This window comes from Dendrobates tinctorius, unplaced genomic scaffold (genome assembly GCF_039654945.1).
Source record: "Dendrobates tinctorius isolate UK_male_01 unplaced genomic scaffold, ASM3965494v1 ptg000097l, whole genome shotgun sequence".
Classification (NCBI taxonomy): Eukaryota; Metazoa; Chordata; class Amphibia; order Anura; family Dendrobatidae; genus Dendrobates; species Dendrobates tinctorius.
Genome location: NW_027361765.1, coordinates 1,751,315 through 1,768,280, shown reverse-complemented (window position 1 = coordinate 1,768,280; position 16,966 = coordinate 1,751,315). Strand labels below are relative to the sequence as shown.

At 44.9% G+C, this 16,966-nt stretch overlaps 1 protein-coding gene across 1 annotated transcript in view; it reads left to right on the top strand.

Annotated features, from left to right (window-relative positions):
- Positions 1-14,905, top strand: part of CHRNA5 (cholinergic receptor nicotinic alpha 5 subunit) — an 89,334-nt gene extending 74,429 nt beyond the window's left edge. The window contains exons 5-6 of the mRNA XM_073586863.1: positions 3,406-4,237; positions 14,596-14,905. Coding sequence (XP_073442964.1) covers positions 3,406-4,237; positions 14,596-14,769 — 1,006 coding nt within the window. The 3' untranslated portion in view covers positions 14,770-14,905. The remainder of the gene's footprint in view (positions 1-3,405; positions 4,238-14,595) is intronic.
- Positions 14,906-16,966: the final 2,061 nt, after the last annotated feature.

Here is a 16,966-nt window from a genome sequence, read left to right as displayed (position 1 = left end):
GACGGAGGTTGTAGGGAACGATGCACTGGAGTTGTTTACGGATGCGGCTGGCGGAATCGGTCTTGGGGCCTATTTCAGAGGGCAATGGTGCTCGGCTCAATGGCCTGATGAGTGAATTTCGGCTGGCCTGGTGCGCAACATCATGCTGTTGGAGATTTTTCCGATTCTTGTGGCTATGCATTTGTGGGGGATCCGGCGAGTGCGTTTCAATTGCGACAACATGGGCGTTGTGAGTGCGATTAATGGCCTTACTGCGTTGTCCCCTCCAGTCGTTCGAGTTTTACAACAGTTGGTGCTATTATGTTTGTCCTTGAATGCGCATGTGACCACGACGCATGTTCCTGGTGTCAGGAACGAGATAGCTGACTCTCTCTATTGTTCGCAGTGGGATCGTTTTCGTTCTTTGGCTCCAGAAGCAGAGATCGAGGGGTTAGCCTGTCCGGAAGTGCTGTGGAAGGTGGCTTACGGGCCGCAGAGTCGCTGATTGGATTTTCCTTGGCTCCAAAAACATGGGAGGCCTACCGGGTATCATGGCGGATGTGGGAGGAGGTCCTTACGGCCGGCCAGGCCAGCGGGTCTGGGATGGATCAGGAGGGAATTTTGTTGTCCTGGTTGGGGTATGGTGCTACTGAGGGTTGGTCCTGTGCGAAAGTCACACGCTTATTGACCGGTTTGTCTCTTGGTTTTCGCTTGCACGGGAGCAGGGATTTGACAAAGACATTTTTGGTCAAACAGGTGGCAAAGGCGTTTCAAAGGCGGGGACGATTTAAGGCGGCTTGTATCTTTTAATTTATTAGAGCAGTTGGGCCGTATTTTGGAGTTGGTTTGTTCTTCGCGCTATGAGGTTTTGTTGTTCCGTCTGGCTTTCTTGTTTGCATTTTTGGGGCCTTGCAGGTGGGGGAGCTTGTTTCCCCATACAAAGAGTCGATTGTATTGACCTCACAGGGTGTCGAATTCTGGCTGCGAAGGTCCAAGACGGACCAGTCCGGAAAAGGCCGCCGAGTGGTGCTGGGTTGCGTGCCTGGTTCCTCAATGTGCCCCGTTCATTGTTTGCAGAGTTTTTGGGAACTTTGTCCCAGCTTGAGCGGTTCCCTGTTGTGTCACGTCGATGGTGGCAGCTTGTCTTGGCACCAGTTTAGCGCTGTTTTTAAGAAGTCCATTTGGTTGTTGGGTCTGGTTGATTCCCTCTTTGCCTCTCATTCATTTAGGATAGGAGCGGTGACCGAAGCGGCGGCGGGGGGTCTGGGTCCCGCTTCAATACAGCGCATTGGTGGGTTGACGTCCAATCAGTACCGCAGTTACATTCGGCCTTAGCTTTGTGGGGGGGTTCGAATTGATCATGGGGACAGGGAGGTGGCTGTGTGGGCTGCTGTTAAATTATACTTCAAGTATATTTTGATGTTAGTATTGCTTTTTTGTTTCAGGTGCCGAGCCGCTGCTGGTCTGGATTTTTGGTCACTCCTTCGTTTATTGGGGAGCGTTGCGAGCCAAAGTCAGGAATGAAGGCAGACAGCTGGGGTTTCCCAGGACCGTGGCGGTGGTGCGGTGGCTCGGCTTCAGGGGCCTGGTGTGGCGAAGGGTGTTGCAGGAGATACACGAATGCACCCGTTTGGACCGTGCACCAGATATTCTCATTCTGCACGCCAGGGGTAACAATCTGGCGGTTCGGCCTTTTCGGGAACTGGTTAAGGATATTAAGCAGGATTGCTTGAGGTTGTGGTTGCTGTACCGGGGGGTCACTATCGTGTGGTCTAAGATAGTTCCACGCAAGCGATGGCGGTCGATGAGATCCTTGGTGAAGGTCAATAGTGCGCGGATAAAAGTCAACCGGGCGGTGTCTTCTTTTGCCGTTAAGAATGGGGGAGTGGCTGTGCGGCACTTTGACTTGGAAAAGGGCGAGGGCTATTTTTGGTTGGCGGACGGTATCCATTTAAATGCAGTTGGTTCCGATATTTGGGCCCTCGGACTTCAGGACGGCATAGAGAGGGCCATAGCATGGCGGGTTGGGGGATTTCGGGTCGTTGAGGTGTTCAAGGCCCCCTCGTTGTGGCGGTTTTGGAGGAGGGGGAGTCCTTGAAGTCGGTTGAAATTGGTTTGGAGACTCGGTGTATAGGATCTCCTCCGTTAAAAGGTATGTTGGTGGTGATCTGGTGAAAGGTGGATGGGGAGTTTTCTGTCAGAAGGGGGCGGATCTCCAAGTAGTTTGTGAACAATATTTCTAGGTGTGCTGGTGCTCCTGAGCCTGTGGGGTAACGGCTGGGAGCAAATTGATGGGGTTTGTTCACAGCATTTTGGGCTACTTCACCAAAATCTTGTGGCTTAAAGGACCCCTCCTTCAGTGTTCAAGTCATTGTACTTATGTTCTTTATAATACAGTGTTTACTGTTGCTTGTTGGTTTAATAAAAGGCTGCTGTGGCCATATAAATTCCAAATATAAAATATTAGTGTCTGTGTTTTAGTTTGCGCCGGTATGGGGGTTTTATATTCATGCGGGGGTAAGAGGATGTCGAGATGCTCGGTCTCCCCTGAGGTAAACTACTTGACAATACCAACGTCAAGAAATGGCCGGAGCGAGCCTCCCAACCTCCCATAAGAGGCATAGGCGGAGGCCAACATGACGGGGGGTTGGAGGGTTTAGTGGGGGAGCCGATATTAAGGAGGGGGGAGTTACGGGGTATATAGGGGATGGTTGTGAGCGTTTCCCTCCTCTGTTCCCGCTCTTCCACCCAAGAAGCAGTCCCGCCCTCCCTCCCTGTTATTTGGGCAGCAGGTGTCGTCATTTTAATTTCGGGTCACGGCGGTTTTGGAGGAGGGGGAGTCCTTGAAGTCGGTTGAAATTGGTTTTGGAGACTTGGTGTATAGGGTCTCCTCTGTTAAAAGGTATGTTGGTGGTGATCTGGTGAAAGGTGGATGGGGAGATTTCCGTCAGATGGGGCGGATCTCCAAGTAGTAAAGTAGTATGTGAACAATATTTCTAGGTGTGCTGGTGCTCCTGAGCCTGTGGGGTAATGGCTGGGAGCAAATTGATGGGGTTTGTTCACAGCATTTTGGGCTACTTCACCAAGATCTTGTGGCTTCAAGGACCCCTCCTTCAGTGTTCAAGTCATTGTACGTATGTTATTTATAATACAGCATTTATTGTTGTTTGTTGGTTTAATAAAAGGCTGCTGTGGCCATATAAATTCCAAAGATAAAATATTAGTGTCCATGTTTTAGTTTGCGCCGGTATGGGGTTTTTATATTCATGCGGGGGTAAGGGGATGTCGAGATGCTCGGTCTCCCCTGAGGTAAACTACTTGACAATACCAACGTCATGAGAAAAACTAACAAAAAATTGTAAAGTAAGGGTGAAAACTGATAAAAGTGCATAAAAATAAAATGTTGATCCTTGTCTTCTATTTTAGCGCTGATGGCCGTTTTGAAGGCTCTGTCACAAAAGCTGTAGTGAGATATGATGGCACAATCAGCTGGACCCCACCTGCAAATTATAAGAGTTCTTGTACAATTGATGTAACGTTTTTCCCATTTGACCTTCAAAACTGTTCCATGAAGTTTGGTTCTTGGACTTATGATGGATCGCAAGTTGATATCATCATTGAAGACTTTCATGTAGACAAGAGAGACTTCTTTGATAATGGAGAATGGGAAATAGTAACTGCTACAGGAAACAAGGGGAACCGAACTGATGGTTGCTGTTGGTACCCCTTCATCACCTACTCTTTTATTATCAAACGTTTGCCTCTATTTTATACTCTTTTCCTCATTATTCCTTGTATTGGACTTTCCTTTTTAACAATTCTTGTTTTTTATCTTCCTTCCAATGAAGGAGAAAAGATCTCTCTTTGCACCTCTGTGCTTGTGTCTCTGACTGTTTTTCTCTTGGTGATTGAAGAAATAATTCCATCATCCTCTAAAGTCATCCCACTAATTGGAGAATACTTAGTGTTTACCATGATATTTGTGACTTTATCAATTGTTATAACAGTTTTTGCCATAAATATTCACAATCGCTCTTCTTCAACACATAATGCAATGGCCCCATGGGTCCGAAAGATCTTTCTTCACAAACTTCCTAAGCTGCTATGTATGAGGAGCCATGTCGACAGGTACTTTACACGAAATGAAGACACTGGTCTAGTGAATGGACCAGGCAAGTCTAGGAATACACTGGAAGCAGCTTTGGATTCTATCCGTTATATAACACGGCACGTGGTAAAGGAGCATGAAGTGCGTGAGGTATGTCTACTTTCTAAAAAATTATAAGAAGTTATATAGCTTACGTTACATGTTGTCAGTAGATTACTAGTAGTTTGAAGACTGTAAATGACAAATAGTTGAAGGCGATGTTTCATGAAGACAACCCTCTTTTTAATCAGATCCACTTTTATTCATTTATAAGATTGTCATCTGCCTTTTTCCACTCTGTTTTTGAAGATTTAGTTTCTGCACAATATACAGTACATGGGCACTCTGTAGACTTGTTATATTCAAAGAAAGGAAAATGGCAGACACACTAAATCCTACCTTTTTTATTTATCATAAAAGGTAATACTTCTTACATTTTAATAAAATCATACATTATAACATATTCTGATTACTTTATAAAACTGAGATCCTCTCTATTATGTCATATAGTCTAGATATGCCCCACCAATGCGTGAACAATATGAATGTCAAACAACGGCCCTTCCTTCACCATATAAGTGTTCCCTTTTTCTGTTCTCCCTAACAGTCATCTGATCTATCTGCTTTACTGTATCTCTACTTTACATTGTGCAATGCATTTCTGACATACTGACCATGTGAGGAGCCGGTAGACACAGAGCCGACCTCTCCTGCACTCATGTATGGCTTTACAATGCCCTCTGCAGACTTTCCCTTGTTCTTTCTTAGCTGTAATCACTCATTGTCATATAAATGCATAAAAGCTCAGCATGAATACTTACAGTTTAGGGTATTCATATGTATAGTACATTATTTTTTATGTTTACCATGTGATTTTTCCCCAAGGCCATCTATAGACACAAATTCTCCCTTGTGGGGGATAAACAAATATTAATTGAAAAATCTATAATAAAACATATAGACATTCGCCTTGAATGCATCTTATAATACCGTATATACTTGTGTATAAGCCGACCTGTGCATGTATAAGCCGACCCCCCTAATTTTGCCACAAAAAACTGGGAAAACTTATTGACTCGTGTACAAGCTCCATCGTTTATGCCCCCATATGCTGCTCCATAGTTTATGCCCCCATATGCTGCTCCATAGAATATGCCCCCATATGCTGCTCCATAGAATATGCCCCCATATGCTGCTCCATAGAATATGCCCCCCATATGCTGCTCCATAGATTATGCCCCATATGATTCTCCAAAGTTTATGCCCCCCATATGCTGCCCCATAGACTATGCCCCCATATACTGCTCCATAGACTATGCCCCCATATACTGCTCCATAGACTATGCCCCCATATACTGCTCCATAGGCTATGCCCCCATATGCTGCCCCATAGAATATGCCCCCATATGCTGCCCCATAGAATATGCCCCATATACTGCTCCATAGAGTATGCCCCCATATACTGCTCTATAGACTAGGCCCCCATATGCTGCCCCATAGAATATGCCCCCCATATGCTGCCCCATAGAATATGCCCCCATATGCTGCTCCATAGAATATGCCCTCATATGCTGCAAAAAATAAAAAGCCATACTCGCCTCTCCTGGCTCCATCGCTTCTTGCCGCTTCTTGCGTCAGTGACTGTTCAGAGGGGCGGCGTGCACTAATCACGCCACCTTGCCCCCTGCTGCCTAAACATCACTGACACAGGATGCAGCAGAGACAGCGGTGAGCAGCAATGGACCGGGGGACAGGTGAATATCGCTATACTCACCCATCCTGGTGCAGTCTCTGCAGCCTCGCTCGCTTCTCCACTGTCTCCCTTCCCTTCCTGTCTTCAGCGGTCACGTGGTACTGCTCATTACCACTCATGAATATGCGCATATTCATGAGTGGTAATGAGCGGCACCACGTGACCGCTGAAGACAGGAAGGGAGACAGTGGAGAAGCAAGCGAGGCTGCAAAAACCGCGGCAGGACAGGTAAGTATGATCTCTGACACACCCGCTCCCCCCCACTGACCACCAGGTATATGACCTGTGTATAAGCCGAGAGGGGGACTTTCAGCCCCCAAAAATGGGCTGAAAATCTCGGCTTATACTGTACACGAGTATATACGATACATTCATCTTACAGTTTATCCTATTTTTAGAAAAAAAAAAAAAATGTGCCTAAGCATTAACAGTCAGATAGTTGTTACTTACTTGACTATTGTGCCTGGCACCGTTCTTCCTCGGCACAGAGCGGTCAGAGACTGCTCCTGATAGAGATCAACCTACCTCTGCTGAAGTCATGTCGTCAGAGCGGCGACTTCTTTTCCACCCTGCTCTGTCAAGGGATCGTGGCTTCCAACATCATTCTGATTGACAGTCAACTCCCCCAGTTATGCAACGGAAATCTGTCTGTCAATCAGAATGACGTCGAAGTCCCACTCTGTCAACAGAGCGGAGCGGAAAAGCTGCCGCTTTATCGACGTGACCTCAACAGAGGCAGCTGAATCCGCTCTTTACAGACAATGAACAGCACTGGGCACAACAGACAGGTAGGTGGCAACTACCTGCCTGTTAGTAGTTAGGCACATTTTTTGTTTTTCACAAAGTCTCAGATTAATCTCTCTGTTTGCCTACAACTAGTAATGAGACAACATGCCTGGATAAGGTGTTATGCGTGCATGCTCATGTGCTAACTGAGTGTCTTCGGCGTGCTCAAAAAATATGGTCGAGTCCCTGTTGCTGCTTGTGTTGCAGCTGTTCAACAGTCGCAACGCATGCAGGGATTGACTGTTTGTTCGGCAATCCCAGCATGGGTTCTAACTGATGAACAGCCGCGAGACATGCAGTCTTGGAGACATGAACATATTATATGAGCACGCCAATAACACTCAGTTAGCACACGAGCATGCTTGGATAACACCTTATCCGAGCACGGTCGTTCATCACGGTCTACAACCTAATGACATCCTAACTTTTGTCTATTTTGCTTGGTCTTTCATATCATTTTTGTTAAGCATTTTTTCTGAGACTGATGAGTTTCTCTTATTCTAATTTCCCCTCGTCATGCTTTCTAACTGAGAGAGTATTTAGAATTGGAGTTATAGTTCCCCAATATATTGAGGGCAGTTTAGGGCCTACTTACACTGGGTCTTTTCATAATCCCCATAGACATACTTTACATAACTTAAATGGGCTGTCTCGCTATATACAGGATATATTATAAATAGGAAATCATTGAGGGTTCGACACCCAGAAACCCCACAGATGAGCTGTTTTTTCCTCTCGTGGCGGCTGGATGGAAACACATTTGAATGGAGCTGTTGAGCACAGCTCTATTCAAAGTGTAGCAGCCACTGCCTGTCATTACCGACATCTGCAGCACTGCTGTTGTTCATTTGAATAGAAGCTGTACTGCAGCAGCTGGCAGCAACTGCTACACTTTAAAAGGAGCTGCACTCAACAGCTTCCTTTAAAGAGAACTTGTCACTAGATTTGATAAATATGAGATATAGCCACCACCTTTCAGGGCTGATATACAGCATTCTGTAATGCTGTTTATCTGTCCCCAACTTGACCTGAAAGACAAAAAAAAAAAAAACAGCATTTATTATTCTCATCTGAGGGACAGTCTGGTGAAAAGGTGCCACTGGTCTTAGGCCTCTTTCACACATCAGGTTTTCGCCGTCAGGCGTGATCCGGCGCTTTTGACAGAAACCGGATCCGACGAAATGCAATGCCGGATCCGGTTTCCCCCCCATTGACTTGCATTTTTGCGCCGGATCGCGCCGGATGGCCATGCGTTTCATCCGGTTTTCGCCGGATCCGGCAATGTGTCGCGATCCGGCGTCTGGAAAAAACGGCTACTGTAACGTTTTTTGTCTCCGGCGAAAAAGCCGGACCCGCCGGATCCGGCGCGTCCGGCTTTTTCACACAATGAAAGCCTATGAGCGCCGCAATGCGCCTGATCCGGCGAAAGCCGGATCCGGTGGCCGGATCCGGTTTTTTTGGTCTGAGCATGCTCAGTAGCTCTGCCCACAAGACATATATAAAAGCAAGACAGTGGGACCCACAGCCACACCCAACATGCCACCCAAGAAAGCAACCAAGCGCAGCAGGAGAAGGCAGGAGACCACTGCAGCACCATCAGCACCACCACCACCCCAAATGGAGCAGCAAATGGAACATGCTGAGGAGGGGAGTCCAGCAGCAGATGAGAGACGGTAATTATCAAATCCCCCATTCCTCCAAACTAGGGCCATGGAATATCAAGATATTCATTGGCCCTTTGTTTCTCTTTATTCAACAGCCGCCCAAGAGATGCAGCAGCAGCAGCAGCAGAAATGGCATCACTGGCAGCAGCAACAGCAGCAGCAATACCCACAGCCATGGAGTCTGGCCATCAACAGGACAGCACATCTTCTTCTGGGAGCCCTCCCTCGCATCGTCAGCGTTTGACGGTAAGTTTTTATTTCCAAAATCCATCATCTCTGTAATATATGTCTATTCATTGCCTTTTATTTCAAAACAGGAATCACAAGATGAAGAGGAGCTCCCAGAAGAAGAAGGAAGGGGTGGACAGACACCTGGAGTGGGCTCACAATTGGTAAGTTTTTGGCATCAAACGCAGAAACACAACATCACACTACACACAACACATAGAAAACAATGTTCTGCAGACCACACACAGCAAACAAATGCCTACATCCAAAGACATAACATTTTTTGTTTTCTTCTCTAGTCTTCCCAATCTGGTGCTCGGCCAAGAGGTCCTCGCAGTGCCTCCCAGGGTCGTCGGCGACAGCAACGCGGCGGTCACCAGCGTGTAAGTATAAATATTTTTGCTTTGTTTTTTTGCACTTTTTATTTCCTTTCTTTTGTGGAGGCTAATTATGTTATTTTTGTCTTTTTCTTTAACAGCCTTCACAGCGTGCTCCCGACTCTGACGGTGAGGATGGAGGACTCGATGTGGACCACCTCATCGATCTCGTCAGAGAAAGGGAGCCGCTCTGGAATATGGCTGACCGCCGCCACGCTGACCTTATCGTTACCCGACGACTCTGGGAGGAAATCTGTTCGCTCCTTGTGGGCCGCTGGGAGGACCTCGATGTTCGGGCCCAGATTAAAGAGCGTAGGTATATACAGTACCGATTGCTTGATGTAAACCAGTGTTTCCCGAACTCCAGTCCTCGTGGTCCCCACGGATCATGTGTTCAGGATTTCTATTTACTATGGAAATCCTGAAAACATGACCCCTGGGGACCATGAGGACTGGAGTTTGTGAAACACTGATGTATACTAACCACTCCTTTCTCGTTTCAGGGAACAGAATTGTGAATCGGTGGCGGTCTGTGAGGGATCGTTTCAAGAAGGAGTTCAATAAAGAGATGCGGGCCCCGAGTGGATCTGGAGGACGCAGGAGCAAGTACAAGTACGCACAAGCCCTGTCGTTCCTCCGGGAGACAATGCTCACCAGAAGGTAAATATTACACACCACATGTGAAAAAAAATGTTAGATGTAACTTTTTTTTTTCAGCCAGGGCCATACCATGTCAGTATTTTAATTGTTTTTTTTTCTCTTTATTCCACAGCACGGTGAGCAGCACTCGGGAGTCTGCACGATTGGACCCTTCTGAGGCGATCCCTGAGGAGACCGGCACCGAGGGACACTTCGACCGCCCCAGTACATCTGCACCTTCCCAGCCTTCCCACACATTCGACCCATCTGTCCCATCCACCAGCACAGGAGCATCGTGGCCGCCTACATTACATGAAGCTGCTGTGAGGAGATCGCTTTCCCTTTACCCCACCCTTCTGCCCCTGCCACCTCTAGTACACCTGCGGGTACTGGGCGACAGCGGCAGAGGGGTCAGGAAAAGAGTTATGCGCAAGAGTTCTTGCATCTGAATGCATCTTTCCAGAACTGTCTAAAAGTCTTGTCAGAGCAAATCTCCGCAGGCTTTCAGCAGATCAACTCCAGCATTCTGGAGGTGAAGACACTTCTGCAAACCATGCATTCAGAAGCAAGATCTTCGCCAAACCACACCTTTTTCAGGTCTGTTGTGGAGCGCATGGCAACACTATCTCCTACCCAGCAGATGCATGTAATGCATTCGTGCCACGGTGCTCTACAGCAGGTTACCTCCCAACCTCCACCTCCCACCACTGTAGTTCCTCCACCTGCACCCCCTCCAGCCACTTTCCATCCTCCCCCTCCTATTACATCTGCACCCCCTCCAGCCACTTTCCATCCTCCCCCTCCTATTACATACCAGCAACCTCACCAGTACCAGCAACCTCCCCAGTACCAGACATCTCCCCACTTCCAGCAACCTGCCCCGTACCAAACTCCTTCCCCGTACCAAACTCCTTCCCCGTACCAAACTCCTTCCCCACACAACTTTCCATCAACATCATCTGCTCCTACAGTCCCTACCCAACCCTCCACTCCACCGCCCACCACCTCTTCTGCCTCCCACATGTCCACCCATTCTGTAGCTTTTTCCACACCTTCACCTCTAACTGTTCCTTCCCCACCACGATCCCAGTCCTCTCTCCACACACCCAGTGTCGAAGTGTCCCGCAGCCCCTCCAGCAGTATTTCCACCCCACACTACACAGATTTGTAATGTGTGTTTTTTAATAAAAATGCCCATTGGGTTTAAAACCTTTATTAAAAAAGTTTTTTGCACTTTAAAAACATTTTACAAAAAAAAAAAAATTTTTAAATAAAAGTTAAATTATCGTTTCACAATGGTTGTCTGTCATTTCTTTCTGCGGCGAACTATGTTTAAAAAAAAGGTTAAATACAGGGTATTTCAAAGGTAAAAAGGTATTCAAAACCAGGTATATAACTGTGGGTAAATTTTAGCTTTTTGCCACAGTTGTGTTCCTGGTTGTGTTTGAAGCAAAGTATTTCACCTAAAAAGTTGTGTTTATTGTTGGTACACAACTTTTGTTAAAAGGTGAAATACTTTGCATAAAACACAACCAGGTACACACCTGTGGCCTAAAGCTAAAAATAGAGACCATGACAAGATAGCCAACTTTGGTTGGCAAAGGTATATACTGTTGGTCCAGAAGGTACACAAGTTTGGTTAGGGCACAAATCTTTCACACTCTGTCATCCTGCCAGTGTACTCTGCCTTGAGGTGACATAAAGTATAGTGCAAAATTGTCCCTCATTACTGAAACCGTCACAGAACTTCTAGTGGTAATATTTCCAATGACAACATCCATCTTCGCCAGTAACTTGCTCTTCTCTCCAACCTGCACTTTCTTCTCTACAACCTGTCAAAGAAAGGCTGTAGGAACATGCTATATATAGTTTTCCAGTAGCCAATCCCGTTCGGAAGGCCACAAGGGTCAATTTTAAAAACCGGATCCGGCGTAATCCGTCGAAAAACGGATAGAAAAACGGATGAACCGGATGAGACGGATTTGTCTGTCAAGAACAAGACGGATCCGGCAGAAAACCGGATCCGGCACATCAGGTTTTACAAAACATTTGCCGGATCCGGCATTCCGGCACGACGCCGGATCGCGCCTGACGCCGAAAACCTGATGTGTGAAAGTAGCCTTAGTCTGGTGCCTCTCTTCTTCTTGCAATTCCATCCTCTTTCTTGCTTGATGTGGATTATGCATCCCACGTCATCCACACAATCTTCCCAGCATCGCACTCCTGCACAGGCGTACATCTCTGCCCTGTTGAGGGCAGAGCAAAATACTGCAGTTCGCAGGCGCCAAGAAAGGTCAAAGAGACCCCGGCATATGCGCACAGCAGAATATTACTAGTCAGGGCAGAGAAGTACACCTGTGCAGGAGCGCGATGTTGGGGAACACTGTGTGGATGACATATTGACGTGTCATCCACATGAAGCAAGAAGGAGGACAACATCACAAGAGAGACACCAAACCAAGACCAGCAAGACCCCTTGGACCCGACCGCCCCACAGGTGATTATAATAAAAGCTATTTTTCTTGTCTTTCAGGTCGGGTTGGGGGCAAATATACAGCATTATGGAATTCTGTTTATCAGCCCTGAATGGTGATGGCCGTATCTCATAACGGTCAAACCTGGTGACAGGTTCCCTTTAAAGTGTTAACACCCAGTGGCTACCGGAACAAAAACAGCTGATTGGTGGAAGAGGCAGGTGTTGGACCCACACTGAACTGCTATTGATGACATACCCTACACATAGGTCATCAAATACCCATGCCTGGACAACCCCTTTAACCAAATGAATATATATATTTTATATTTTGTCTTCTGTCTTAGAATCTCTATGTGACATTAGGAGGAATGCCCTTGCAACATGGAATGTAATACTGCATACTCATACTCCAGTGTATGCATTGTGGTAGGCTAATAATGTACGTATATGACTGGGTATTCCCATCTCCAAGATCCTGTCATGGGATGTAGTAGGTCTAATAATAATAATATTTGCAAATATCTCCAATTAGAAATGTTGTATAGTTCTTCTGATTAGCTATGTCACTTACCCCATGTGCAGGGCATTGCAGCAGCTTAGATATCCATGGTTACGACCACTAACAACTAACTGTTGCTATATGAGTGGTTGTAACCGTGGATATCTAAGCTACTGCTGTCACTGAGTGACAGAGCCAGTGTGACACGACCCAATGGTTGGTCGGTTACCAAATGGCACAACAACACAATGCCAATGGAATAGGGGAGAGGAAGGCCCTGACAATAGGGATTCAGGGACAGTCACCTCCTGAGCTCCATCCTGAGCCTCTCGCTGTTCTAACCTAACACCCTATGCAGGTCCTTCCCCCTGCCAACATCAGGATACCTCGTCCCTATTTGTCACCTATATCTGCCCTGGCTAGTGCACTGGCTGGCAAGGAGCTCTAGCCTCACCTCTGAAGATAACATACACAGGGGAAAGTGACAGACACCAAAGGGAAAAGGTAACAAAAATACAACTTAACTTTCTCTGCTGCAAATCATCGCACAGCACCACTGCACCCAGAGAGCCCCTTCATCCAGCAAAGTCACTGTAGAATGCTCTAACACCAACAGTCAGCTGATGCATCAGGAGACCTCTTGAAGGATGGTGGGAGTGGTCACCATCCACATCAGCTGACCCAGCAGCAATGCAATTAAAACAGCAGGCCAGCTGTGAAAAAACTGGCATTAACCTCCGATGGCCTGAAAGGAGAAAAGTTTTAGGCTGAGTTCACACGTGGCGTTTTTTTCGCGTTTCCGCGGCTGTTTTAACCGCGCTATTTTGCCGCAAAAACGCGAAAAATAAGCATCCCATGCATTCCTATGGGATTCCGCAATGCTGTGCTAATGCTGCAGTTTTTACCGCAGCGGAATCGCTTCGCGGTAAAAACCGCAGCATGCTCATTAATTTGCGGAATCGCGGTGATCCCACACCCATAGGAATGCATTGTTCCGCTTACTTCCCGCATGTGGCTGTGCACACCATGCGGAAAGTAAGCAGAACATTTGCGGATGGTACCCACGGTCCGGAGGAGAGGAGACTGTCCTCCGGGCTTTGGGTACCATATCCCTGTAAAAAATAGAATTTAAAATAAAAAATATTGTTATTCTCACCTTCCGGCGTCCCACGCAGTCTTCCCGCCTCTCTCCACGCTCCCGGTCCCAGTAATCCTTTGCGAAAATGCCCGCGATGACGTCCATTCTCGCGGGATCGCGAAGTCTCGCGGTCATTCGCGCAACGTCATCGCGAATTACCGCGAGACATCGCGATCCCGCGACGTTATCGCGGGCATTTTCGCAAAGGATTACTGTGAACGGATGCGCGGGACGTCGGAAGGTAAGAATAACACTATTTTTTTATTTTTTTTTACATTCTATCTTTTACTACTGATGCCGCATAGGCGGCCTCAGTAGTAAAAAGTTGGTCACACTCGTCAAACACTGTGTTTGACGAGTGTGACCAACCTGTCAATCAGTTCTCCGGGCGATGCTACAGATCGCTTGGAAAACGCTAGCATTTTGCAAGCTAATTACGCTTGCAAAATGCTAGTTTTTCCATGGGAAAATCGCGGGAATTTAAAATGCGATTTTCCCGCGGAATGGAATTCTGGAATTCTCGCGGTAATTTCCGCGAGAGTTCCGGTACGTGTGCACTTAGCCTTAATCTGAGAAGAAAGATCTGCCACGGATCCAAAAATGGATCATGAGTCATGACAACTGCAATGTCATGCATGGTGTAAGCTGCATAGCGAATCAGAAGAACTATACTACATTTATAATTGGAAGTATTTGCTAATATTAGTACACCTACTACAGGTTAGGATATGATCTAGGAGATGGGAAAACCTTTTAAGCTTTAAATGGTAGCGAATAGAATGGAAACATCACAATAAATGTACAATATATATTCATATTAAAATATAAACAGCATTTTACCCTATTATATATTAGTAATTTGTATAATGTAGCTGCTTACCACATCAAATGCTTTTGTTAATTTTGCAGGTTGTTGAAGACTGGAAGTTTGTTGCTCAGGTTCTGGACCGGATGTTTTTATGGACATTTCTTCTAGTTTCAGTTATTGGGTCTATATTTCTATTTATTCCTGTTATACACAAGTGGGCAAATATTATTGTGCCGATACATATTGGCAATATGCATGGGGACAGGATTACATAGACTATTGCAAAAATCTGAAAATATTGAATGCGTATGTCATATTTGCTGCTGTATTGAACATTTTGAAAATGAATGCTTTGAAAGAAAATATTTTTATTTCGATAGCTTGAATAAAATTATTACAATTTTGCTGCAACTGTTTTGCAAATATCTGTGTCATTATAGAGAAACTTTCATACATTGAGATAATGCTAAACTTTAGATGATATGAACAAAAGAAAAGTCAGTTGTTATATTTTTTTGTCTAATAATTCCGTACTGCTTTCAAGAACTCTGCTTGCTGTCCTAGCATGTGAACGTTGATGGTCGTCTGTCAGTGGGAGTCACTACCACCATAAGTGACTACTTCTTTACCTAAACGCTGATGGGTGCCACTGATCTTCACCAATAATATGGTACATCTGGTGGGCAAAATCACAATGTGGGTTTTCATTTATGCAGAAGACCTCACTCCTATAACAAACACACACTGAACTTTAGGGTGACACCTGTGACAGTTATTGGATGAAGAAAGCAGTATAATCGGCACGGAGCTGGCACAAAACAGTTAAGGCCCCCATGTAGATTAAATTAAATTCAGCTCAAACTGGCTCACTGGATAGCATTGTTGCTTTGTAGCGCTGGGGTCCTGGGTTCAAATCCCACCAAGGACAATATCTATAAGGAGTTTGTATTGTTTGTGTGGGTTTTCTCAAGGTTCTTCGGTCTCCAATGACTTGCGTGTGGGGAATTTAGATTGTCAGGACAGTGAGGATGATGTATGCCAAAAGCAGACATCAGTTACTGGTATTCTATGATTCAATTAATGGCAATTTATAAGTGAGTGAAATAAACCAGACAACCATCTGATATGGAAGGAGCAACATGATCAAAAATATAATACAATATACACATTTTATTACATATTAATAATAAATATTAATTAAACATAACTACACAAATTAGCAAAAATTAATTAATGATGAAGACAGGGTAGAGGATTCCCTGCCACACATGGAATTATCAATGGTGAGAGAAAGAAAGATAAATACTAAAATTATCATAAAATATTAAATAAAGATGAACTATAAATTAGTTATGGCCATGTGTAAACAGGATATATTGTCTGTGACGGTACCTCGACGCGTGTTCCACCGCCTCTGCAGCTTCATCGTTTATAATATTTTATGATAACATATGCTTTCACCATGTGATTATTGTAACATAGCTCGGTACTTGTAGTACTTGAGCATATGTTTTCATTTACTGTGAGCCTATGTATGGATTAATTAATGAACACCTATACTGGCATTTACGACTCTTATTCCTGCATTAGGCTAATATGTTATATATAGATGCTCATATTACTATTTTAGTATTTATCTTTGTCAGGATTTATAGGTTTTATGCTCTCTTTCTTTCTGTCACTGTTGATAATTCCCTGTGTGACAGGGAACCCAGTACCCCTGTCTTCATCATTAATTATTTTTTGTTAATTTGTGTAGTCATGTTTAATTAATATTTATTATTATGTAATAAAATGTGTATATTGCATTATATTTTTTATAGTGTTGCTCCTTCTATGTCGCAATTGGTTTCATGCTATTAGGTATATTGCTTTTTGAGGATTAGTATTGGTTTAGAACCATCTGATATGTATGAAGGGTCTGTGTGTGTGCATTCATAATACTAGGCTAAAATAACTCCACTCCATAAATGGGTCGGTGAGTGTTTTTTCCATCAGTATTTTATACCCGTGCTTCCTCTGCCTAAATCCTGTATTACATTAGCATTGTGACCTGCTGTTGGTAAATATGGCTAATTTTTTCTGTGATTTTTTTTTTTAATTTGATTAAATTAAAGAGAATTTGTCAACAGTTTTTTGATATGTAATCTGAAGACAGTGTAGGGATGTGGACTGCCTTACCTTGTTCCTGCTCCTGAAGACAACACATGCACTGAGTGAATTCCATCCTGCGGATTTAAATGTAAATGTAATGTGTGTCTAGTGTAATGTATTATGATGATTTATACTATATACAGTACTAGCTGAAGAGCCCAGCGCTGCCCGGGCATAGTAACTAACTACGGTTAGTTATAACAAATTATAATGATTATATCTATATATATATATATATATATATATATATATATAAAGCTGGGTGTAGAGCCCCGTCCACTCCGCATAGCCACATTCACTATAATATCCCACATCATC